The following is a 27629-nucleotide window of genomic DNA, read 5'->3' on the forward strand; positions in this document are numbered from 1 at the left end:
CTGATGATGCTGTGGTGTACAGAAAGGTGTTGTCATTGAGTGACTGTAGAAAGAGACAAGATGACTTTGACAACATTTCTGGTTGCTGTGATAATGGCAGCTAACTATAAATGTAGAAAAATGTATGTTAATTCAGATGTGTTACAATCGCATAATGCTTGAATACAGTGTTAATAGTATGCTCCTTGACATAATCAGATCAATTAAATATTTAGGTGTAAAATTGTAAAGCAATATGAAATGGAATGAGCCTGTAAAGACTGTAGTGAGAAGGGTGAATGGTCAACTTCAGTTTGTTGGGAGAGTTTTAGCAAAGTGTGGTTCATTTGAAAAGGAGACCACATATAGAACACTAGTGCTACCCGTTCTTAGGTACTGCTCAAGTGTTTAGGACCTCCAACAAGTCAAATTAAAGGAAGATATTGGAGCTGATAGATTTGTTAATGGTGGGTTTTATCAACATGCAAATATTATGGAGATGTTCCAGGAGCTCAAATGGCACTCCCTGGAAGGGAGGGGGCATTCTTTTTGAGGAATGCTATTGAGAAAATTTAGAGAAATGGTATTTGAAGCCATGTCTCGCCCTGCTCTGCACCGTAGCTAAGACTCATAGAAATCTGTGATTAACAGGTCTGAATGGTCCCCTTGTTATTGTCATCAGTGGAAAATCGGGCTTCACTACCACTAAAGACAACACAAAGAGGAGCTACTATTGAGCTGCCAATAGGATCTGGTGTGACAGAGGAATAATGTCAGCAAGTGATAGCCATTCTGTGCCAGTTTTTGGATACATTCAAATCAGGAGTGGAGTAAGGACAGACCAAGTGGCCTATGCTAAAACACCATATCAACACGGGGTCATTCACCAATCACTCATCACCGATATATAGTGTCGTCAGCTGAACTATGGATAATCTGAGAGGAAGGAGAGAAGATGCTGAGAGGAAGTAGAGAAGATGCTGCAAAATGACATTATTGAATCTGCAGAGAGTCCTTGAACCGCTTCTGTGGTTCTTGTGAAGGAGGAGGATGGCACATGCCATTTCTGCATTGATTGCTGATGACTAGACAAAATCACGAAAAAAGGTGTGCACCCGTCTCTGTACAGTAATGGCACATTAGACTACTTGGTAGGAACAAAGTATTTCTCAGGTATGCAAATGCAGGCAGACTGCTGTTGAATTGATGTTGATGAGGCTGACCAGTAAAAGACTGCCTTCATAATTCCTGATGGCCTGTAGGAGTTTGCTGTTGTGATTTTGTATCACTCCAGCCACCTCCAAACAAATGACAGACACCCAATTTGTCTCCTTAAATGGTTGCCGCATCTTTTGTATGCTACAACTCTCAAATACTATAATACGCCCAAAATTTATGAATTAAACAATGCAAGTACCAAAAACATGGAAAGAAATTAAGAATTAAACTATGTAACAAATGAGTGAGCTAGGAGTATACGACTTGCTGCTACAGCTGCTTATCCAACGGCGGCAGGTTAGAGGGTCTCAGGGAACCACAGAAAGGTCATCTGTCTAAAGGGGGACAGGTAAAACACAGTAAGTTAGTTGCAGAAACGATCAGTATTGTTGTTGTAAATTGTCATAGCTGTGTTGGGAAAGAACCAGAGCTCCAGGCCCTAATAGTAAGCACTGAAGCTCAAATAGTTATAGGTACAGGAAGCTGGCTAAAGCTGGAAATAAGTTCAGCTGAAATTTTTTCACTAGATCTAACAGTGTTCAGAAAATATAGATTAAATACAGTTGGTGGTGGAGTATTTATTGCTGTCAGAAGTAGTTTGCCTCGTACCGAAATTGAAGTAGATAGCTCCTGCGAAATAGTGTGGGTGGAGGCTATACTTGAAAATTGGACTGAACTATTAATTGGATCATTTTATCGCCCCGCTGACTCAGAAGATTTAGTTGCTGAACAGTTCAAAGAAAACTTGAGTCCCATTTCAAATAGGTACCCCACTCATACAGTTATAGTCGGTGGTGACTTCAATCTTCCCTTGATATGCTGGAAAGATTATATGTTTAAAGCTGGCGGCAGGCATAAAACATCATCCAAAATTGTGTTGAATGCTTTCTTAGAAAATTATTTTGAACAATTAGTTCATGAGCCCACTCAAAGCATAAATGATTTTGAAAGCATACTTGACCTCTTAGCAACAAATAATCCTGGACACCTGGACAAATAGTGAGTATTGTGATGAATACAGGGATTAGCAACCACGAGGCAGTTGCTACTAGGCTGAATGCTGTAACACCTACAATCAAAAGAAACACAAACTATATATATTTAAAAAAGCTGACAAAAATGCTCTTAATGCCATTTTAAGAGACAGTCTTCACTCCTTCCAGTCTGGTCATGTAAGCATAGAAAAGTTGTGGAATGATTTCAAAGAAATAGTATTGACGACAGTTGAGAGATATATACCACATAAATTAATAAGTGATGGTACTGATCCCCCATGGTACACAAAACGGGTCATATCGCTGTTGCAGAAGCAGTGAAAAAAGGATACCAAATTTAAAAGAATGCAAAATCCCCAAGACTGGAAAAATTTTACAGAAGTTTGAAATATAGAACATACTTCAACATGAGATGCTTTTAATAATTTCCATAGAAACTCTGTCTCAAAATCTGGCAGAAAACCCAAAGAGATTCTGCTCATACATAAAACACACCAGGGGCAAGACGCAATCAATAGTTCCAGTGCGCGATAACAACAGTGAAGTCACTGATGACAGTGCAGCTGTAGCAGTGTTATTAAACATGGTTTTCCGAAACTCCTTCACCAAAGAAGACAAAGTAAATATTCCTGAATTCCAATCAAGAACAACTGCCAAGATGAGAAACACAGAAGTAGATATCATTGGTGTCACAAAGCAGCTTAAATCACTTAATAAATGCAAGGCTTCTGGTCCAGATTATATACCAGTCAGGTTCCTCTCAGAGTATGTTGATACAATAGCTACATATTTAGCAATTATATACAACCACTCGCTCACAGAAACATCCGTATCTAAAGACTGGAAAATTGCTCAAGTCACACCTGTACCCAAAAAGAGAAGTAGGAGTAAGCTGTTGAATTACAGGCCTATATCACTAACATTGATTTGCAGTAGGGTTTTGGAACATATACTATATTCAAACATTATGAAGTATATCAAAGAAAACGATTTATTGACACAGAGTCAGCACAGATTCAGAAAATATCATTCTTGCGAAACACAACTAGCTCTTTATACTCATGAAGTAATGAGTGCTATCAACAGGGGGTGTCAAATTGATTCCATATTTTTAGATTTCCAGAAGGATTTCGACACCATTCCTCACAAGCATCTTCTAACCAAACCGTGCGCCTATGGGATATCGCCTCAGTTGTGTGACTGGATTTGTGATTTCCTGTCAGAAAGGTCACAGTTTGTAATAATAGATGGAAAGTCATTGAGTAAAGCAGAAGTAATATCCGGCATTCCCCAAGGAACTGCTATAGGCCCTCTGTTATTTCTGACCTATATTAATGATATAGGAGACAATGATAGTAGCCATTTTAGATTGTTTGCAGATGATGCTGTCATTTACCGTCTTGTAAAGTCATCGGATGTCCAAAACGAATTGCAAAATGATTTAAATGAGATATCTGTGTGGTGTGAGAAGTGGCAGTTGACCCTGAATAAAGAAAATGTGAAGTTATTCACATAAGTACTAAAAGAAATCCACCAAATTTCGATTACGCGATAAGTCACACAAGTGTGAAGGCTGTAAATTCAACAAAATACTTAGGGATTACAATTAAAAATAACCTAAATTGGAACAATCATATAGATAATTTTGCGGGGAAGAGTAAACCAAAGAAGGCGATTCATTGGCAGAACACTTAAGTGCAACAGGTCTACTAAAGAGACTGCTTACACCACGCTTGTACACCCTATTCTGGAGTATTGCTGTGCAGGGTGAGATCCATATCAGGTGGGACTGACAGATGACACTGAAAAAGTGCAAAGAAGGGCAGCGTGTTTTGTATTATCATGAAATAGGGTAGATAGTGCCACAGACATGATATGTGAATTGGAGTGGCAATCATTAAAACAAAGGTGTTTTTCGTTGCGACAGGATCTTCTCATGAAATTTCAATCACCAGTTTTCTCCTCTGATTGTGAAAACATTCTGTTGGCACCCACCAAAATAGGGAGAAATGATCATCGTGATAAAATAAGAGAAATCAGGGCTCACACAGAAAAATTTAAGTGCTTGTTTTTTCCGCACGCCATTCGAGAGTGGAATGGTAGAGAGACAGCTTGAAGGTGGTTCATTGAACCCTCTGCCAAGCACTTTATTGTGAATAACAGAGTAATCATGTAATCATGTAGATGTAGATGTAGATGAAATTCAAGAAAACTTAAGACTCACTTGGGCAGTCATGAAGCTTTGATGGGAGGGGCTATCTTTGGTGCTCGTCAGAGTGCAGAGGATGTAACAACATGATCAGAATGCAAGGATCTGCCAGTGCCATCATACAGAAGGCCATTGACAAAATCAAGGTCCAGGGTGCTCTAGCCGGCTGCAGTGAGAACTTCTGAAGCAGCGTCTACACAAGAGAGTAATGTCGCAAGCCATGGTGCAAGTACAGTAACCACTATCTTTTTGTTAGTGTTATCTGTAAGTTGTCACAATTATGATGTTTTTATCCCAGGGGCTGTTTGATCATTTTGCCAAGTGAGATTCTACGGAAAGGATTGGTAAATTAGATTTTTGAAATGTCTTCTAGGATGGGGTAGTCACATTTTCAGTTCTGTTCCGTCCTGCAGTGAATTTTCAGTCTCTTGGAAAAATATTATTATTATTATTATTATAAACTCTGTTGAAACCACCAATCATTAGCAGACAGATGACAAGCAAGCCTCATTCATTATTTTTCTGCCAGGTCTTCCTTGTTGGTCATAACTGAAATGGCCTGATATTCTTTTTGTTTGTTATAGCCTTTTGTTCTGTCCATTTTATGCAGATTTTGCAGGTATATTTGCAGATTTTCACCATAAAAATTGTTTATACCCTGTGTGCTGTTTGTGTACTCTTCTTATTTTTCAGGCCAAGGCACAGGGAGAGGTGAAAGCAAACTATACTGCATTCTAGAAATGCCATAGTGAGCATATCATAATAAATAGAATAATATTCATATTTCTTTTTTAGTGCAGCCAATTGTAGACTAGAACATGCATTTTGTGCCTTAGGCTAAAACCCAACAAAGGCTAAAACTAAACTGTCACACAAAGAATTGTGAAAATGATGAAGACTGTCATAAAGATGAATAAACATTAGAATAACATTTGGAGTTCGCTCAATAACACATTTCTAATCTGTTAAATGACTTTGGTTATTAGTAGTGACTCCTTTTTATATAAAATGCGTGTAGATGAGAAAGAAAATTTTTTGTGCTTCCTCATTCCTCAGAACTGTAAAATAGATATGTTGAATTACAGAAAAAAGAGAGAAGCAGAAGCAAGATAACGAACTGAAAGCAAAAGATCGTCAGTGGTCTCAACCTGAATGTTATGAAGATCCAGAGAAGGTCAAACAGTAAGATATATTTGATCTGTAAATAAAATAATGGAACAATATTCTAATTCATTACTATTGCATTTATTTTTAAATGGTAATAATTTTCTTTAAATTCTATAAATTATTAATTCTATAAAATCACTTACACCAGTGAATATGACAAGTCTGTGAAAATTTCATTTCTTTACTTGGTGAGCTGTACAATATTCTGGTCTTCGGATTTGGATATTCGTCTCTAGATGATCAAGAAATATATGTTTCCTGAAGATGAAGATGTCTTAAACTAGATGTAACTTAGGTGTAATACACTGTTTTTATGGTAGCCAGAGAAGCAAATAGAACAGATTTAGGCAGACATTTAGATTCAGAGGCCATGAAACTCTAATATAACTATTACACAAATGAGATGAGCTCTGTATCTTAAAAATGCAAGTACAAATGAAAGTATGTTCTTTTAGGATTGTTTCATCTCAGTTACTGATACCATAAGAGTTTTCCTACTAACATTTTATAAACTAAACTAAACTCTGCCTGAACAGGCGTGAAGGCCCAACGGTACTGGCCGACCGCTGTGTCATCCTCAGCTCTCGGGCATCACTGGATGCGAATATGGAGGGGCATTTGGTCAGCACACCACTCTCCCGCCATATGTCAGTTCATGAGACCAACTAACATTTTATGTTGTACACAATAAAAGGCCTTTGCTGGCCAGGAAAGATGCTAAATGGTCATTCGTAAGGTTTATCTTTATAAATGTTCATTTACCTTTAATCCTTCCATTATTTACAAACAACATTAACAAGGTGTGTGATTGAGATGAAATGTATTCCATTTATTTTACACTCATGCTCATAAATTAAGGATAATGCTGATACATGGTGAAACAAAGCTCTGGTGGGCAGTTTGCGGGTTTAAATCACCTCAGGGTATGACCATGCAGTGCATTTGACTTGCGGTCGTCGCACGGTGGTGCTGGCAGCAGTCCACATATGCAGAGGTGTGTTGGTGCACGTCAGAGTATGGTGCAGCGAATAAGTGTGCAGAAGTTTCAGACATGCTAATGATGACTATGTGTTGAAAATGACTAAAAGAACACATATTGATGATGTTGTGAGGGGTAGAATACTAGGGTAACTGAAAGCTAGTCAAACACAGCAGGTCGTAACATGGGCCCTCCGTATGCCACAAAGTGTGATCTCAAGATTATGGCTACGATCCCAGCAGACAGGAAATGCTTCCAGGTGCTACAGTACGGGACGTCCACAGTGTACAACACCACAAGAAGGCCGATATCTCACCATCAGTGCCCGCAGACAGCCACGGAGTACTGCAGGTAGCCTTGCTCAGGACCTTACCGCAGCCACAGGAACAGTTGTCTCCAGACACACAGTCTACAGATGACTGAACAGACATGGTTTTTTTCACCTGGAGACTGGCAAGGTGCATTCCACTGACCCCTGGTCACAGGAGAGCCCGTAAAGCCTTGTGTCAGGAACACAATACATGGTCATTGGAACAGTAGTCCCAGGTTATGTTCACAGATGAGTCCAGGTATAGTCCGAACAGTGATTCTCGCAGGGTTTTCACCTGGCGTAAATCAGGAACCAGATACCAACCCTTTAATGTCCTTGAATGGGACCTGTATGGAGGTCGTGGTTTGATGGTGTGGGGTGGGATTATGATTGGTTCACGTACACCCCTGCATGTCTTTGACAGAGGAACTGTAACAGGTCAGGTGTATTGGGACATCATTTTGCACCAGTATGTCTGCCTTTTCAGGGGTGCAGTGGGTCCCACCTTCCTCCTGATGGATGATAACATACGGCCCCACTGAGCTGCCATCATGGAGTAGTACCTTGAAACAGATGTCAGGTGAATGGAGTGGCCTGCCTGTTCTCCAGATCTAAACCCCATCGAGCACATCTGGGATGCTCTCAATCGACATATCTCTGCACGTCTTCAAACCCCTAGGATGCTTCAGGAGCTCTGACAGGCACTGGTGCAAGAATGGGAGGCTATACCCCAGCAGTTGCTCGACCACCAGAGTAAGCCAACTTGTTGTGCAGCCTGTGTACGTGTGCATGGTGATCATATCCCATATTGATGTCGGGGTACATGTGCAGGAAACAGTGGCATTTTGCAGCACATATATTTTGGGATGGTTTTCTCAACTTATCACCAATACCATGGACTAACAGATCTGTGACGTGTGTGTTTCCTTTGTGCCTATGCTATTAGTGCCAGTTTTGTGTAATGCCACATTCTGCAATTATCCTTAATTTATGAGCATGAGTGTATTTACTTACTCTTTGCCTGTTAACACTAATTGACATTTACTAGGTGAAAATATTTATTTATTTATTTTATGTCCACTGGTGTATGTACAATGCAGGGTACTGTATGATATTGCACATCTTAAAGCTAAGGCTACACTTCACATTCTCTTTCATGGGTTATGGTTAAATAAATTCATGCACACAATAATATAACTTCTAAGATTTTCATATTTAATTTATAAAGTGCGGATTAAAAGATTTATTACTATTACAAGTTCTCAAAACATTCTCTTGCTGTATAGATGGAACGATGACCTTGATTTATATTAAACTTTTTAATATTTGTTTTTGGTTTCATAGTACTTGGAAGCTTCTTGTACTGTTTTATCCCCATGTGATAGGCTTTTGGCCATTGGGCTGAGTCTGGCCTGTCTGGTTGGTTAGTCTGCCTGTTTAGATTAAAATCAACAACCAACAATTGCCATACATTTCAAAGATCAAAAGCAACTTTATTCTCCCAGTCAACAAGCTGCTACAGTACACCATGAAAGTATGATGAACCAGAGAGAGAGAATAAGCTTAATGTGATTTTGTCAAAAACTAACATTTTGAGTACATGGCTGTGTACAAAATACAGGTTGACTCTTACATACCTCATGATGAAACTTCTTAGTGTGTGAGTGGTGTTTTACATTATGTAGATATATATACACACAAAAAGTGCATTATACAGTGTTTGCTGCTGCAAGATGATGAGCAAACTGCACTGGAATATAGTGGTGCAGATTCTTCATTGGCACCATCACCCCAAGGAAGTTCCGTCAGGTGGGAAAACAGAAAAAGGAAGTCTAATGTAAAATATGAACTAGCCATCTCAAGATGAACCTGTCAGTTTGAAACTGGTAATGGCGCTGTTTAAATAAATAAATAGTATTGTAAAAAGTGTCTGGTTGCTGTAATCTTCTGAGTAAGAGTCAACCTATAGAATAAGCTAACTGTTTGTCTGTAACTAACTAAGCTATGCAAAGAGAAAACCTAAATGACAGTTTTTTGACAGTAGAGACATAAAAAGATAACATAACAAGTGTATTGCAAAACACAAAGAATAAACAAGTGTGGCAATGATGGGTCCTGGTGACCAGCACAAGAACTGTATTGCCAGCACGAAATCAAACTCTTGTGGCACAACATGTGCATCAAACACTCATGCACTACACTACACAGAATTGCACTGGTTGTTGCAGGCTCCTTTTTGACTTCTGTTAACATTTGTATGCATAATGTGAGGATTCACTTGCTGTGTTGTGCAGTGATTGTGAATAACTAAAATATCTCTTGGAGAGGAAACAAAGGGTAGTAATCACATCAAATGGAGCAGATCACTTCCCCGAGTGGAAAACTGTGTCACAAGGTGTTCCTCAAGACTCCATTCTTGGACCCATTTTATTCCTGTTCTATGTAAATGACTTGCCCATCAATATAAATACTCATTTAACTTTTTTGCAGATGATACTTCTGCTCTAAATGAAAATGAAAATTCTGTCAATATACCACAGAGTGTCATGAATACATTAAGTAACCTGGAAACATGGTTCAGTCAAAATGGCTTAAGGCGTAACATTTCAGAAATCCACATGATGAGTTTTAAAACCAAACATTCAAAAAATGAAGAAATCTGTGTCACTCACAACAATCAAAAAATGGAAGAGCTTGACTCAGTCAAGTTCCTGGGAATAAACTTAGACAAAGTTGGAATTCTCATATAGAATATCTAGCAAATAAATTAAACAGCCTTGCATTTGCAAAGGAAATTTTAGCCTGTGCCACTGATATGGCCACCAGGAAAATAGCATATTATAGCTCCTTTGAATCGTTTATTTGATATGGCATAATTTTTTGGGGAAACTCGGGAAATGTTAGACGAATTTTAAAGTTGCAAAAAAGGATCATTTGCAACATGTGCTCTGCACAGCCGAGGGCATCATGTCGACCATTATTTAAAGACCTAAAAATATTAACTTCCCCTCTTTATACATCTTTGAGGTGGGTCTTTTCCTACACAGCAAAGCTGATCTATTAAAAAAATCATTTTGAACACTTATATGACACAAGCTATAAAGAGAACTTTATGCTTGCCTGTCATCACTTAAAACTGTGTGCTCAGATCCCTCCGTATGTAGCCATGAAAATTCACAACACAATAAAAGGATGTGACACAATGAATATGAAGATAAATATTTTAAAAAGCAAGTTACGTGGTTTTCTAATTGAACTATGCTACTACTCTGTGAAAGATTTCACGGAAGGTTAAGTGATACTTTGTGCTGGATCCCTAAAATGGAATAAAAATTTATGATAGTTATAGTAGATGTAAATACTGTAAGTTTGACAAATTTCAAGTAAGTGAACTCTCCACAAAGTATTGTTATAAGTGTGACAAAATTTTAAATAAGCAAACTGTAACCTTGACATGTCTCATGTACATCAGACATATGTTCTGAAATTGTGTACATTATGAGATGAATAAAAAACATTTCACATTTCAATTTGCTGGTGCGGCTTTTCAGGTTCCTTGGGACCATAAGTATCTTTTCTCAAGTTTTGAATTAGTGAGATCCTCCTGCATGTTGCATTATCAGACAGGTTCACATCATATTATGTATGCTTCTATCACATTTATAATTTTAAAATGTATTATGACATATACAGAATCTCTTTCTAAAAAGGAAAGGGAGTTTACATTTTTGCTTACATGTGAATCTGGTGTCTTCACGTGCTGATTTTGCAAAAGTTTTCAGAAATATGAAAGCAATCTGTTCTCCTCTAATTAAAGATTATTTGGTTATGATGCCCCACTTTATCATTTGCTGCTTAGTATTTAATAATTCATTAGGGTTGACCTATTGCATAAATATCTGAAGGGTGATGTAACATCAGCAAATGTTTTTGTTACTTCATCAGACACATTTTTGCAATCTACTCATTTTTGGTCATCCAGTGACAGTTGCAACCCCTTCCATTGTTATATCAATTGAATGTAATTTACCTTAATGGGAGCTTTCAGTATTCAAGTGGTTATTTATTTTTAGTCCTACACCTTGTTATACTTTTAGAGAAAAAATCATTGAGTTTAGTGGCTAATGATTTTAATCTATATTAAGGCTTTTTTTTTCTTCCCTCATCATGTTATTTCAATATATAAACAGTTATTCGTCAACTGAACAGACTTCGAGAAGTTCAAACACACTTATTTTATTCAGCTTGGTTAAATATGATTTTAATTGCAAACATCACAAATCATCTCTTTGCATATGTTTGCATGATCTGTTTTCCCATTGAGAAGATGTATGAGAATACATTGAATTATTCATAAAATAAAGATTGTGAAAAGAATTAATTTAGTATTTTTTTTAGTACTTGTTGTCTTTATTTCAACATATTTTGATGTTTCCAGAATGAGATTTTCACTCTGCAGCGGAGTGTGCGCTGATATGAAACTTCCTGGCAGATTAAAACTGTGTGCCCGACCGAGACTCGAACTCGGGACCTTTGCCTTTCGCGGGCAAGTGCTCTACCAACTGAGCTACCGAAGCACGACTCACGGCCGGTACTCACAGCTTTACTTCTGCCAGTACCTCGTCTCCTACCTTCCAAACTTTACAGAAGCTCTCCTGCGAACCTTGCAGAACTAGTTCTGCAAGGTTCGCAGGAGAGCTTCTGTAAAGTTTGGAAGGTAGGAGACGAGGTACTGGCAGAAGTAAAGCTGTGAGTACCGGCCGTGAGTCGTGCTTCGGTAGCTCAGTTGGTAGAGCACTTGCCCGCGAAAGGCAAAGGTCCCGAGTTCGAGTCTCGGTCGGGCACACAGTTTTAATCTGCCAGGAAGTTTCATATCAGCGCACACTCCGCTGCAGAGTGAAAATCTCATTCTGGAAACATCCCCCAGGCTGTGGCTAAGCCATGTCTCCGCAATATCCTTTCTTTCAGGAGTGCTAGTTCTGCAAGGTTCGCAGGAGAGCTTCTGTAAAGTTTGGAAGGTAGGAGACGAGGTACTGGCAGAAGTAAAGCTGTGAGTACCGGCCGTGAGTCGTGCTTCGGTAGCTCAGTTGGTAGAGCACTTGCCCGCGAAAGGCAAAGGTCCCGAGTTCGAGTCTCGGTCGGGCACACAGTTTTAATCTGCCAGGAAGTTTCATATCAGCGCACACTCCGCTGCAGAGTGAAAATCTCATTCTGGAAACATCCCCCAGGCTGTGGCTAAGCCATGTCTCCGCAATATCCTTTCTTTCAGGAGTGCTAGTTCTGCAAGGTTCGCAGGAGAGCTTCTGTAAAGTTTGGAAGGTAGGAGACGAGGTACTGGCAGAAGTAAAGCTGTGAGTACCGGCCGTGAGTCGTGCTTCGGTAGCTCAGTTGGTAGAGCACTTGCCCGCGAAAGGCAAAGGTCCCGAGTTCGAGTCTCGGTCGGGCACACAGTTTTAATCTGCCAGGAAGTTTCATATCAGCGCACACTCCGCTGCAGAGTGAAAATCTCATTCTGGAAACATCCCCCAGGCTGTGGCTAAGCCATGTCTCCGCAATATCCTTTCTTTCAGGAGTGCTAGTTCTGCAAGGTTCGCAGGAGAGCTTCTGTAAAGTTTGGAAGGTAGGAGACGAGGTACTGGCAGAAGTAAAGCTGTGAGTACCGGCCGTGAGTCGTGCTTCGGTAGCTCAGTTGGTAGAGCACTTGCCCGCGAAAGGCAAAGGTCCCGAGTTCGAGTCTCGGTCGGGCACACAGTTTTAATCTGCCAGGAAGTTTCATATTTTGATGTCTTTGCTGGCTCAGCTAGAAGTATGATTTCTGCTTCCAGGAGGCTACCCAGGTCTTGATTTGTATTGTGTACTTGCAATGAGTTTTTGTAGCCACATTATTTTTTCACAAACACTTAATTCTCATTTTTTGACACACACAGAATACAGTTTTGACATTCAAAGAAGTCCTTCACAATACGACATGACACGCACAGTTCGGCAACTTCCCACTGACCTTATGCAAAAGCAACATCCAACTAACTCACCAAGAAGAACAAATATCATACTTAGAAGAAAGAAATTCTGAAGTTCTTTTAAGAGTTGATAATTAACATTTCCAATCTCAATGGCTTCAAACATAGTTACAATTTTTAAATGAATCAGATATATGAAAAATAATAATGTTTTTTGAAAAGTAATTAAATTAATATTGTTTATAACAGTAATGGAAATTCCTAAGTGGAGCATTACCTAAAATACAGGAAAGCCAACCACTCACCCATAGAGGACCAATGCATGGAACACAGTAACACATAACAGAACACAGCATTCAAACAAGGTTTGAAGCACTAGCTCTTTTTGTAGCAATAGTAGGCACGTTCACACACACAACCACACAGATATCCAAATGCACACTCCTGCTGTGGTCACACACTCCTGCTGTGGTCACATGCTTGTCCTCGTGTATGCTATTTTCTTTAGTATTACTTGTTAATCCATCATGTGAATGTATATTTTATATTTGAAATAATAATTAAAATAATACTTCACTATATGTTTTCTCAAAAACCGAAATTTTTGAGCTTTGAGAAGAATGTGTTTGTATTGAGGGAAATAGTTGCTTCTGTATATCGAGTATTACAGTTATTTCTGTGTATCATGTGATCTGATTGTTCTGTGTATCAAGTAACCCAATTACTTGTATGTATTGTCAAGCCAAATACAGGGTGAAAATTAGCCATTGATCAGTTTCACCACAAGGTATTCACTATGTAAACATATTTTCACTCTCAGCAAAGTGCAGATATGTTTAACATGTGAGTATCTTTCCAGTTCAGCTGATAAGTTACTGTGTAGTGCATTCAGATAATCTGACAAGAACTTGGTAATATACCAAAACTGGTACTTCTGTTGAAATTTCCTCCAGTCTGTCTCATGGGGAAGTGGAGAAAGGAAAAGGAATTGAAAGTACTCTCTCAAGAGACCCACATATTCCACCAAGAGGTGTACCTGGATGACAGACGGGAGGTTACTCACAGAGAAGATAGTTGGAGGAAAATGAGATATGTCTCACAAATGAATGGTAAATAAGAATGGAGAGGCTAACCACTCTGCTGTGATGAAAACAGTTTATCTTGGAGAGCATAAAAATATATGAAAGTATGAGAATGAAATAAAACTTTGACCTTCTTGATTGGGATGTGTGTATAGTTTATTAGTCAATAATTATAATAATGAAACAGAAGAAATTAAGGAACTACAAATAAATCACAAATTGTACCATATCAAATGATGGGAAGTGTGGGAAAAAGGAGTATAATTTGAAACAGAAACATTCATAGACCAAGAAGAGGTACAGAATAATATTTATAACACAAAACTGTAATTTGAGATACTCTTTAGGTACTAGTTTTCATGTGAAGACCGTAGCTTCTAACACCTCAGAATTTTCAGTGATTACTGAAAGAAATCATTATTGATTGTAGATATGAAAAATTGTAGATGGGTGTTACTACACAATATTTAAGTCTGTCAAGAATGTGAGTACAAAGATAGCTTAAGAGGCAACCTTATCAAGTGAGTACAATATTTAACATTCTGATAGAACACCATAATAATAAGAGAATTATCACGTTATGTGTAACTGCCTTAAGTGTTGTATTTTTAAAATGAATGTCTGTTAGTGCTGTGTGCAATATCTGTACAAGTAAATCTATTGTATCTGTATTAGATTGTGTATTAGCAGGTGCAACACCGAAGAAGTAATCATTGAGTTTGGTAGCTAATGATTTGGGAGTGTCAACGTTCCTGCCAGAGCTATTTTCTTGTAGTTCACGATTATTGTACAGTCATTGCTTAATAATGTTCCAAATATTTTTGTCTTACTCTTTTAAGTCTACATTTACACCTACATCTACATTCATACTCCGCAATCCACCATATGGTGTGTGGCAGAGGGTACCTTGTACCACAACTAGCATCTTCTCTCCCTCTTCCACTACCAAACAGAACGAGTGAAAAATGACTGCCTATATGCCTCTGTACAAGCCCTAATCTCTCTTATCTTATCTTTGTGGTCTTTACACAAAATGTAAGTTGGCGACAGTAGAATTGTACGGCAGTCAGCCTCAAATGTTTGTTCTCTAATTTTCCTCAGTAGCAATTCACGAAAAGAACACCTTCTTTCCTCTAGAGACTCCCACCCGAGTTCCTGAAGCATTTCCATAACACTAGCGTGATGATCAAACCTACCATAACAAATCTAGCAGCCTGCCTCTGAATTGCTTCTATACCCTCCCTCAATCTGACCTGATAGGGATCCCAAATGCTCAAGCAGTACTCAAAAAGAGTTCATATTAGTGTTTTATAAGTGGTCTCCTTTGCAGATTTCTCAAATGCTAAATTTAAAATTTCAGCTTTCGTTTTGCTGTCTTCCGTTGCCAGGCCAGACTTATCAGTGAATGACTGGATGGAAAGCTTCGATCCGCTTACCAATTTTATGTAAGACCAGAATTTCCTTGGGTTTTCAGCGGTGGTAGTGGTTGAATGCTTCGCGCATCGCTCTTTTTACAGCAGCACGAATCTTTACTAACTTTTACGTATCCTTATTCTCCCGATCTTTCTTCTACCGTGAGTGCAACTGCCTTTTCTTCCTGAGCATTCTCCGAACTGCGCTGTTAAACCATGGTGGGTCTTTTCCATCCATAACCCACATTTTTGGCACATACTTGTCCAATTCATGATTTACAATGTGTTTAAAATTTGCCCATAATTCTTCCACGTCCATTGTACCGGAAGTAAATGAAGTCGATTCATTTACTAAGTGGGATGCTAACAACTGCTTATCTGCTCTTTCTAGTAAGAATACTCTCCTAGTCTTCTTGACCAACTTTTTAACTTTTGTAACCATAGTCGTAATGACAACATCATGATCACTAATCCCTGTCTCAACACTGGCACCATTGATGAGGTCTGGTCTGGCTACCAGATCTAAAATATTTCCATTACGTGTTGGCTGTCGATTTAGCTGCTCAAGACAGTTTTCAGATAATGTTTTCAAAAGTAATTCACACGACGGCTTGTCTGTACTATCTGTAATGAATCCATAGACATCCCAGTCTATACTAAGTAGGTTGAAGTCGCCTGATATAGCATGATCCGGGTACTGCTGCGATACAGAATGTAGATTCCCTTTGAATGATTCTAGAACTGTCACGGTGGTACCTGGTGGCCAGTAATAACACCCCACAATTAACTTTATTTCCCCTAGCCCTGTTAAACGTGTTCAGATAACTTCACAATCACACTCTGCTTCGACCTCAGTAGACACAATATTTTTGTCAACTCCAATGAAGACACCACCTCCTATGGAGTCTTATCTGTCTTTCCAATACACATTCCAACCCTCACTAAATATTTCAGAACTTCCTATCTCAGGGTTCAACCAGGTCTCAGTCCCGAGAATAATTTGTGCTCCACACGCTTCCTGGAGGGCAGTAAATTCAGGAACTTTATTCTGAACACTCTGAAAATTTACTGCTAATATTTTGATAGCTGAAGTGTCTTTACGCTGAGCGCGTCCCAATTTCCCTGCCTGCACGTTGACTGGTGAGTGTTCATCAGGACACCTCGCACTACTGCCTAGCCTAAAAATCCATGTGCGTGCCACAAGTACTCTGCTACCCGAGTAGCCACTTCCTTTGTGTAGTGCACCCCTGACCTATCTAGGGGCATCCTACAATTCCCCACCCAATAGTGCAAGTCTAGAAATCTGCAGTCAAGACCATCTCAGAGTCAACGAGGCCTCTAGTTGAGACCCTCCAGTCGGCTCCACACCAAAGGACCCCGATCCTCTCTGGGAACGATGCTGCAAATAGAGAGCTCTGCTTGCACCCCTGTGCGAGGCCAGCGGTCTTCACCAAATTCTCCAGCCACCTGTACAAACTGAGGATCGCCTCAGAACCCAAGCGACAGGCATCATTGGTGCCGATGTGAGCAACTACTTGCAGACGACTGCACCCCATACGCTGATAGCCGCAGGCAAGACTGCCTCCACATCTTGGATGAGGCCCCCCCGGCAGACAAACCGAGTGCACGTTGGAATTCTTTCCAGTCCTGTATGCTATTTCCCTAAGGGGCAAAGTCTTTCTGTGTATACTGAATTTGTACCTCAGTTTTAATAACAGACTGGAGTACTTTACAGTACTGCTTGTTCTCAGAATTAGGTAGCTCCCTCTCTTACTAACAGACTGCATTTTAATATCAGGAGTTATGCCTTATCCTTTCTTCTGTTTGATTTTACTCATGTTTGTTCTAGTGAAAACAAGGCAAAGTGCTGTAGAAACATGTTTAAGAAAGAGATAAACTTTCCATCTACACTGTCTGATTTGTAAATTCATCCTCCAACTATCCCCTAATTTTCTTCCATGATCTATATATAAATGGGTAATAAGATTTAATATTTACATTTGACTACTGTGGTCAAATAAAACATTGTTTTTGGTTTTACGTCTAAATCACTACAGGTAGTTGGGCCTGAAAACAAGTTGCCAGTGCATGCAGCACTATATCTCGTAGGGAATTTTAAGCTTCATAAGATAAGAGTATCAAACAGCTCATAAATCTTTAACATATCAGGTATATCTCACAGGCTGTAAAAAAAAGTGTCAGTCCTTCAAGGTTATGTATGTTCTGATCTTCTTCTGTGCCACAACATAATATTCATAAACTTGAAGCGCCTTGGACTTAACCCCATTTCTTGAATATATAACCATTCCTCTTTACTTCTTACTATTTCTACATTGGTATGGTTTTAGCTCATATCCATCAAGAAGAATCTATTCAGTTTCACTGATTTCCATCAGATGTCCTGATACGCACAACATGCCTGTTGACATTCCATATGTCCTTTCATATTCCTGTATGGATACAAGAAGTTCATAATTTTTGTAACTGTGTCTCTGATGTTTTTATGGAAAACACTATGTGCATTTCCTGTAATAACCATGGCTCTGTCCAGTGGCATTTTGCTTTGCTAGTTGCAGTTTCAATTGTAACAATATTTATTCTGTACCTCTGTGTTGCAGATGAATTTACACTTTAAAAGGCTAGGGATGATATCGAGAAACATTGGGATAGGATGTATACTGATTAGTCAGGCTAGATGCATCTGGCAATCAGTTATACAAGTAGCATTTTACCAGAAGCATTCCAATGCAAACTATGCCATGCATTATACAACTGAGTGAAGGATGATGCATGTCTCACTAGTAAGTCCGCATGCCTCTCCCTTCAGCCATTTTCACACTTCTGCCTTAACATATTCCACTAGATGCTGTATACAGCACTTATTATACAACTCAAAGAGTGATATGATCTTCACACTAGTGTGATGAGCATTCACAGCACTGTGCCTCATGTCATCCTCAGTTGTATAATTAAGGTTACAGTCTGTCTGTTGGCTGCAACACCTACTGTTATTACATTATCTTCTTTGCAAAGCTTCTTCTCCAAAGAGTGTAAGTCATAGGTTACGTGATAATCACTTCCCAAAGAACTCTGTACCAGTTCTGACATTGCCCTCCTAAGACCTTCGGAGGCTTCTGAAATATCTTCTTCTTACATGTAGTTTGCACATTATGCTATGTACAGTCAGACTCTTCTGAATTTATTGGGATGTCTGAATGTTTTTGTTGCTGGTCTCTAAGGCATTGGAGCTGTTGGAGACAGCTATAGTGAATTGATCTGTTTTGCAGTATTTCCTGGACCCTTTCACTGACTTAGATAAAATATATATGAATTACATTTTAAATTTACTGATAAGAGAAAATGAAAATTTTGCATGAAAGCTAAATTTATTTGCAAAAGAGAATTAAAGTTATTTATAGAAGATTAGACTGGCACGATTAGCAAGAGCAGTTTATGTGATCTTAAGTGTCATTAAGGGAAAATTACATTGTAAAAATGAAATAGTTTACTTCCACAGAAATGAAGATTAGGTTAGCTCACAACCAGTGTACTACTGACATAATTTGCAATAACTTGTCAGTTGGACTGTATTCAGCTGTACTTGGCTATTAGTTTTATGAACAATGTAATTAATAATTGAACAAACAAACTGATATTTTTGTGAAACTATAACTTAGCATTGTCGGATGGAGTTGTTGTGACATACTGTCTCTTAGGTGTAGATTTGGTAATATTGCAATAGTTGTAAATGCACTAAAATTAAATAGCTGTAACTATGAACTTGTAAACACAGACTTTCCTTAGCAGAAAAAGTCTCTGACCAAATGAATTGTTTATTCACTGTGTTAATGTCTTCATTCTTGCATTCATTTCTTAATTGAGATGAATGTCATCCCAGGTACTAGATGTTTTTTATTTTAAGCTGTGAAATAATTTTTCAGTCATCACAATCTGTAATGTTCTTTGGAAACTTAGTTGTGTTTATAGCCAGCATTGAATCACACATTTTTCCCATGTATGCCTTACTAATTTGTTCTGTCAAACCCTTACACTCTGTCTTTAGGTGACTCAACAATGGTCGCCTTTCCCTTAGTACTATATTATTGCAGCCTGGACACTCTCTCTCATCTCACATTTATTATTTATTATGCTCCAGGCTGTTGTACTGGCATTCCTTGATTCAGTTACCTGATCAATGGAATACTGTGCTTTTAGAATCTTAAGGGATTCTCTATAAGCTCTTCTGTAGGTTTTGTACATAATAATAATAATGATGATAATAATAAATGGTTTATTTGTCCATAATAACTTTTAAAGTCTTGGACACAGTCTGTTTATAAACATATGAACATTAATAGGAGTTTACCTAAAAACAAAGATGATGTGACTTACCAAATGAAAGTGCTGGCAGGTCGACAGACACACAAACTAACACAAACATACACACAAAATTCAAGCTTTCGCAACAAACTGTTGCCTCATCAGGAAAGAGGGAAGGAGAGGGAAAAACGAAAGGATGTGGGTTTTAAGGGAGAGGGTAAGGAGTCATTCCAGTCCCGGGAGCGGAAAGACTTACCTCTTTCCTGATGAGGCAACAGTTTGTTGCAAAAGCTTGAATTTTGTGTGTATGTTTGTGTTAGTTTGTGTGTCTGTCGACCTGCCAGCACTTTCATTTGATAAGTCACATCATCTTTGTTTTTAGGTATATTTTTCCTTCGTGGAATGTTTCCTTCTATTATAACCATATCATTAATAAGAGTTTAGAAATAAAGATAAATTATACACAACAACATTAAAAATCTTTGAGGGAATAAAAATATGTAGCAATTAACAGCTGCTTTGATTTTTCTTAAGTATGTTTCCATTTAACAGTTTTATTTATAAAATGTCTTTCATCAGAAAATGACTATGATCTGTTGCTCTTTTATTACTAAATTTTATGGGGTAATCCTGTCTTTTTCTTCTTATTCTTCTTCTTCTTCCATCATTCATTAGGCCTGCCTTTAGCGTGCTGCAACTACACCTGGTCCTTCCATCATTTTGCAAGTCTTCCAATGCATGTTTTACATTGCAGAGTATATCGCCAAAAATGGAGTGGTAATCTTGATTTGTCCATTCATAACAGATGGGATATCCATTTTTGCCGGTATTCGTCAACCTTACTGTTTATACCGAAAATATTTAATTCTTTCCTGAAATCTGTATTTCTTTTGTAGTCTAGCTTGGTGTATCCTGCTATGTACCTGAGGAATTTCATTTCATTGGCTTGTAATCTTATTTTATCTTTCTTTTTCATTACTCAAGATTCACTTCTATATAGTAATGTTGGTACTGACATAACTCTACAAAATTTTAGATATGTTTCTGTTCTTACTTTATGTTGGAGGGCTCTTCTGATAGTGCCATTTAAATAGTTAAATTTCTCAATTTTGTCCTTTTGATCTAGGTCTCCCCAGAGCAACAGCATGGTTCCTAGAAATTTGAATCTATCTACTTGCTCTATAATCTTGTTGCCTATAACTTTTTTTGTTATTACTGGATTTTTCCACAGAAAGCCATGGCTTTTGTTTTTTGTGTTGATATTGACATATTATATATCTGGCATGTTTGGTACAGTTCGTAGGCAGCTCTCTGCAGTCCATCTTCATTATTCAAAATTAACACTTGGTCATCTGCGAATAGCAAAGTCATAATGTAATCTTTTTTGTTGAAGTTATATGTATAGTTTTTCAGTTTCATTCTCCATTGCCATATAATGTTGTCTGTGTATATATTAACAAGCAGTGGAGAGAGGCTGCAACCTTGACAAACTCCTAAATTAATAACCTTTGTTGTTTCTTCATTATCCCCAATTATTTGGATTCTTATATTAGCTTAGATCTTTTGAACTCTGTGTACAATGTGTATTGGTATACCTCTTCTTATTAACATGTCCCACAATAGCTGTCTATTTACTTTATCAAAAACCTTTACATAATAGATGAAAAGGACGTGTGTTTCTTTATTAAATTCCTTATGTTTTTCTATAATTTGCTGTGGCAAATTCTTGTATTATAATTGTGGATTTCACTATTGATTATACTATGCTCCATATTTTTCATTACAAACGGTACAGCCCTGAGAACATAAAATGAATACACTGTTAGTATGTGGTATCTAATGAAGTATTCGCTACAGGACTGATGTTTACTAAGGTTAGATTAGATTAGATTTACTTTCATTCCAATTGATCCGTAGTGAGGAGGTCCTCCAGGATGTAGAACATGTCAGAATATTACCTATTATCATAATTGCTCTTTTCTGGGCTCCAAAAGCCCTAACCATGTATACCATTGGTGCCCCACCCCAAATCTTGATACCATATTGTAGGTGGCAGTGTATGATTCCAAAACAGCTTTGTCTTAAAAGTGGTGCTATTATGTTAGAAAGGTGTTTTAGCAGGTAGGTATTACAAGAGATTTTTTTTATACATTTAGCTGATGTGCTCCTTCCATGTAAGATGTTCATCTACTGTAATACACAGGAATTTGTATTTATCAATTATTTCAATTGATAACTGTGCCTCAGTATCCACTTGTCTTGATTTCTAATTTAGCAGAAACTCCTTCAGAATTGTCTTGTCATTATTTAGTGCCAATTTATTTTTTGTGAGATATTCTGTGATAAGGCTAAAGTTCTTTGTATTATTTTGCACAGCTAACTGTTTTGTAGAGCTCCAGCTTAGGAAGGAGGTATCGTTGGTATAATTTAAATGTTTGAATTTTGTGGAATTATTATGTCACTGATGCATACAATAAACAAAAAAGGCCTGATAATGCTTCCCTGATGGACTCAACAGTCAAGAATTTTATAAGATGACTTTACTGTTTGTGTATGTCCTCCACTTGTATGATACAGTTTCACACATTGTCTCCTGTCAGTGAAGCAAGATCTTAACAAATCTAATGTCACTCCTTTGACTTCATAAGTTCCTAATTTATTTAGCAGAGTGGAATGATTTACAGTCAAAGACTTTGGATAGGTCTAAAAAGGTGCCAATAACTTTGTTTCCATCAGTAAGTTTATCCAGTACCACATGAAAAATGTAGCTACAATTGTTATTGTAGACATGGCCTTCCTGAAACCACGCTGATGGCTTTTTAAATGATTGCACTTACAGAAAAATGATACAAGTTGATCAAAGAGTAGCCTTTGCAACAACTTACTAAATATTTATGTCAATAAAATAGGCCTATAATTTTGTATATCAGTAGTTATTCTTTCTTATGCACCAGTCTTATTTCAGTGAGTTTTAACAAGTCAGGAAATGATACCTGACTGAAAGAGCTGTTTATTAAATGTTGTTGTGGCTTTAGATAAGATAAGATACTTTATTGTCACATAACATGTTTTTATACAATCATTCGATTGAGAACATTGGTGACTCGTCAGTCTCTAACCTAAGTTGTTACAGTATTTTATATACTACAGGAAATACGTAATACATACATTGCTTATTATAATAAAAATACAACATTATATTTTAAATCTTTTCATAACTCATCGAATCATTACCAAAGCCTTCACACACCTATATGAAGTATGGATGTACTGAACGGGATACAAACCGCCATTCGAACTATAATTCTATATATAAACATGAATATACAGTGAACGCATATACTTTGTATCTATATGGCTTTGAAAGTATACCATTTGTACTTGCAAACTACAGCAGTTGAGTCATCTGCGTAAAGTATTGTGTCTGTATTTACTTTGCTAGGCATGTCATTTATGTAATATAAGAACAGAAGTGGTCCTAATATCGAGCCCTGGGGCATGCCTGCTTGAATTTCTTTCCAACTAGAGCAAGTTTTCTCTCCCTTTGGTATCTGTTTTTGAGATAAGATGAAAACCATCTTATAGATTTTCTATGGAAGCCATAGTTACCCAATTTTTGGAGCAGTAGCTTATGGTTTACTGTGTCAAATGCCTTTGAGAGGTCACAAAAAATACCAGATACACTTTGTTTGTTGTCAAGGCATTTACTTACTTTAGAGATTAGTTCATTTACAGCTTGTAAAGTGTTTCGTCTCTTCCTAAACCCATATTGGTTATTGTGAATAATATTACCTTCCTTATTGTATTTTTCTAATTGATTACATACTATTCGTTCAACTATTTTAGAGAAAACTGGGAGTATAGACACTGGGTGGAAATTTACTAAATCATCTTGTTTTCCCTTTTTGTAGATTGGACAGACTTCAGCATATTTCAGTCTGTCTGGAAAGCAGCCCTCATCAAACGATTGGTTTATTATTTTACAGAGTTGAGGTGCAATGCTGTCACTTCCTGCCTTTATGATATTTGTTGGAATTTCATCCCAGCCCACAGATTTAACAATTTTTAGGGGTTGTGTGATGTTAGCTACTTCGTGACATGATACTGCAGTAAATTTAAACTCTCTTGATTCCTGCAGTACTGCATCAGGTCTTATTTGTGGAAGTAAGAAGTTATGATGTTTGTTTGTGGTTATGAAGTACTTATTAAATTCTTCACAGATGTGCCAAATGTTAGTAATAGTATTCCCACCAATTTCTAGTTTGTAATTAAAATGTTTTGTTTCTTCAGTACCTGTTTCTTTCTTGACAACCTGCCATACTGCTTTTGAGTTATTTGAGGCATTAGCTATATATTTACTGTTTGCCAATTGTTTTGCTTGTTTAACTACCTGATCAAATATTTTTTTGTATTTGATTTTGTACCTAATAAATTCAGCATCATGGTTGGTTTTTGCTTCCTTATGCATTTCCCTCTTTCTAATACTAGAGATCCTGATACCTTCCGTAATCCATGTCTTACTTTTATTGTATTTATCATGTGTTGATACGAGGGGAAAGCATTCATTGAAAATGTTCTTGTATTCAGATATGAAAGTGTTGTAATTATTGTCTACTGAACACTAGTTGCTGAAGGTCCAGTGTGTTTCCTTTAATTTCAAGATAAATGTGTTTATATTTGTCTGGCTGAAATTTCTGACCAATTTCACTGTGGGCCTATATGTTTTGTCTATGTATGGCAATGACATAAAAAAGTGCTGAGTGATCAGATATTCCTAAGTCTAATACATGTTTTTCTGTATTCCCATAATTTTTGTTGCTCACTATATTATCAATGCTTGTGGCAGAAGTGGCTGTTACCCTGGTGTATTCAGTAAAATTTAGTGTTAAGCCGTGTGTAGCCAACAAGTCCTTCAGGGTGGTAACAAATCTGTTTTCATCTCTTATATCTATATTAAAATCAGAACAAATTACAATCTTTTTATATGGTTTCCCTGCCTGCAACCTACTTAGCAGAGTTTCAAATTTCTCTAGAAATGCCCTAGTAGCCCAATATTCTGGGACATGATATATGCTTATGATTAGTAAACCATATTCAGACAGCTCAATGCAACAGCTTTCGAATACCTGTTCCTCATTTAAACAATCAAAAGTTGTTTTGGCTTCGAAGTTTTGTGTCTGTTCAACTAATATACATGATCCCCCATACCCCTTTTTTCTGCAAAAACTCGAAGCTAACTTGTATCCTGAGAGTGAATTTAGTAGCTTGACATTGTCCCATTTAAGCCCCCATTTAAGCCAATGTTCATTCAAACATATGACTTTTACAGAGTTAATTTGCCCTAAGAGTATTTCTAAGTCATATAGTTTGTTCATCATTTCTCCCGACACACCACCTATGTTTAAGTGCATTATGAAGCTATTTTTACTGACTAAAGAATTTACAGTATCTATTAAACTGTTGGCAAAGTTTACACCTATGTGAGTTTTTACTGCAAATTTACGGTCCCTTGCTTTGTTAGTTCTTTCTGACCTAATTCCATAGGAATTGGTCCGCCGTATTAGTTCCCCTGTGAAGGAGCTTCCATTGCAATAACAGGTCTGTATTCGTTATCATGAGATATCTGTTCAAGTACATCATTAATGCTCGCAGCTAATCTTTCCCTACCATGTTTGTTGTGATGCGTTCCATGGCGTGTAAAACAGTTCCTTTCATAAGTATGAATATCTATTATTAATTCATTACTGCATTCTCTCAGAAATTTAGCTGAGATGTCATCCCAGCCACTGGAGGTATTTGCTTTTAAGTTGGAAATGGTTTTCAGGATTTCCAGTTCTGTAACACACCTCAGGAAGAATGAATTACGGACATTACTGGGATTTAGCACCTGAGGTGGGTCAATCACATCCTCTCTGATCATCTTGCTAAATTGGTCTCTGAATATCTCACATACTTCCTGGGGTCACTCATCAGTTTTTCATTGCCTCTTATTATTATGTTATTGCACACTACATTGTCCCTTCCCCTGTCTTCCTTGTTAACTGTTCTCCACTCTGTTTTGCTAACACTGCTGGATTGCCTCATCTGTTCATCATTTAACTTTTATTACTAACTTTTCAACTTTTTAAAAATATTTTCACATTCTACATCACATTGCCAATTATCTCTCTGTTACCATACCACATTTTCAGTCTTTTCTACTGTCCATTTAGATTTTTAAGATTTTGCTTTTCTAGGACTAAGCAACAATATTCCCTTAATAAAAATCCCTTGAGCTTGACAAAACTATGAAAAGGATGGTTTACTACTCACCACAAGTGTGATCCATCCCCACTGTCCCCTAATCACCCACAACCATGATCCACCCCCCACTGCCCCCAAATCATCCGGGTGAGTAGCAATCTATCCTATTCATAATACTATAATTATTTCAGCCTTGATTTTTCACTGTTTAATTTCTTGAGCTCGCCATGTTTCTTCTCTGGTTTCACTGCTGCTCTCTAGTGGATATTATTAATAACTCCTCACCTGTACTGTTTCATCACATTGTTCAAAGAGAGTGACTTGATCACCTAATAAAGCATCTTTCGACAATTTGTGCCCATGCAGTTATGTAAAAAAAGAAAGGGAGAGATTTTAAAATCTTGTAATATTTAAGAATATTAATTCATAACTCATACCCATCACATTGCGAAATACGCTGGAGGAAACACCAGGAAAGAAAACAATTACATCCAGTTACATCAAGACAAAACATGGCCCTGACAATCTGCTGACTTGAGCCCAACTCAGCATGTGTGAGATCAATTGAAACTTCCAGTGTGTTTTTGCAGGAGTTCTCATACACTACTTGCTTAAGCAGCAATATGTTGACCAGCTTGTGGATAGAATGCCAAGGATGACCCAAGCATGTTACAATGCATAGAGTGGTACAACACAGTATTGAATGTCATCCAACAGCAGAGTTTGATTTCACTGATTTGCAATGATGTGTACTTTCAACTGACTGTCATTATTTTGGTTGTTGTTTTGTTTTTATTGCACAGAAAAGTTTATTCCTTCATCCCATGGCCCACACAAATGAGTTGGTATGGATGTGGTTGAAAATGTTGTTGAGCAGTTTATTTTCATTTGTTAACAGAATGTCAGCCAAAAAACTTTGCTAGTAATAGATAAACATTGAAATTATTACACCTGTTACATAAGATCTTAATTTATCTCCTCACAATGTCCCACCAGAGGCTTTGATCTTGTATATCTTCTTCCTCTACACCAATTCTGCTCATTATTAATTGTACATTTTAGAGACAGGTGGTCATAGGGTGTCCTCTTCTCTTCTTTGCCTCTGGGTCTCATTCCCGCATCATTTTTGATATTCTGGCTTCCTTCGTTGTTCTTACGTGGCCATAACATTGTAACTTTCTTCTATCCATCACGTCATGTATTCTATTTCTTACTTCCATTCTCTTTATTATTGCATCATTTCTTGTTTTCTCTTTTCTAGAAATTCTTGCTTATCTTCCCCAGAAGTTCATTTCTACTGCTTGCAGTTTTTTTATGTGTTGGAGATTAGTAGTCCATATCTCATCTCCATACATAAATATGCTCTGTAGTATCTATCTATATATGATTCTTTTGGTTTGGTTTATTACATTTCTGCTCCCTAAGATTGAGTTGAACATCCTAATGACCTTTCTTCCACAACTAATTCTTTTCTTAATTTCTGCCTCTGATTTTCTCACCGCTTCTAAAATGGATCATGAATAACATAAAGTATTGACGTTCCTAATTTCTTTCCCTCTATGTGTAAGTCATCTGGATCATTAGTGAGGCATTCTGTTTTCTGATAGTTAATATTCAATCCTCAGTTTCTGTATTCCATTGTTAACTGATTATGTACATAATTTTCATCCTCCCCTCCTTGTGCTATAACTACTTGATCATCAGCAAATAGGTGATATAAATAAACCCCATCTTTAATTTCTAGCCCCGTCCCAT

The 27629-nt window shown here is 37.6% G+C and overlaps 1 protein-coding gene across 1 annotated transcript in view; it reads left to right on the plus strand.

Annotated features, from left to right (window-relative positions):
* The window catches only part of LOC126176388 (dynein axonemal assembly factor 11), a 189226-nt gene that overhangs the window by 98521 nt on the left and 63076 nt on the right, over positions 1 to 27629 (plus strand). Inside the window, exon 5 of the mRNA XM_049923546.1 lies at positions 5487 to 5583. Coding sequence (XP_049779503.1) covers positions 5487 to 5583 — 97 coding nt within the window. The remainder of the gene's footprint in view (positions 1 to 5486; positions 5584 to 27629) is intronic.

This window comes from Schistocerca cancellata, chromosome 3, assembly GCF_023864275.1.
Source record: "Schistocerca cancellata isolate TAMUIC-IGC-003103 chromosome 3, iqSchCanc2.1, whole genome shotgun sequence".
Classification (NCBI taxonomy): Eukaryota; Metazoa; Arthropoda; class Insecta; order Orthoptera; family Acrididae; genus Schistocerca; species Schistocerca cancellata.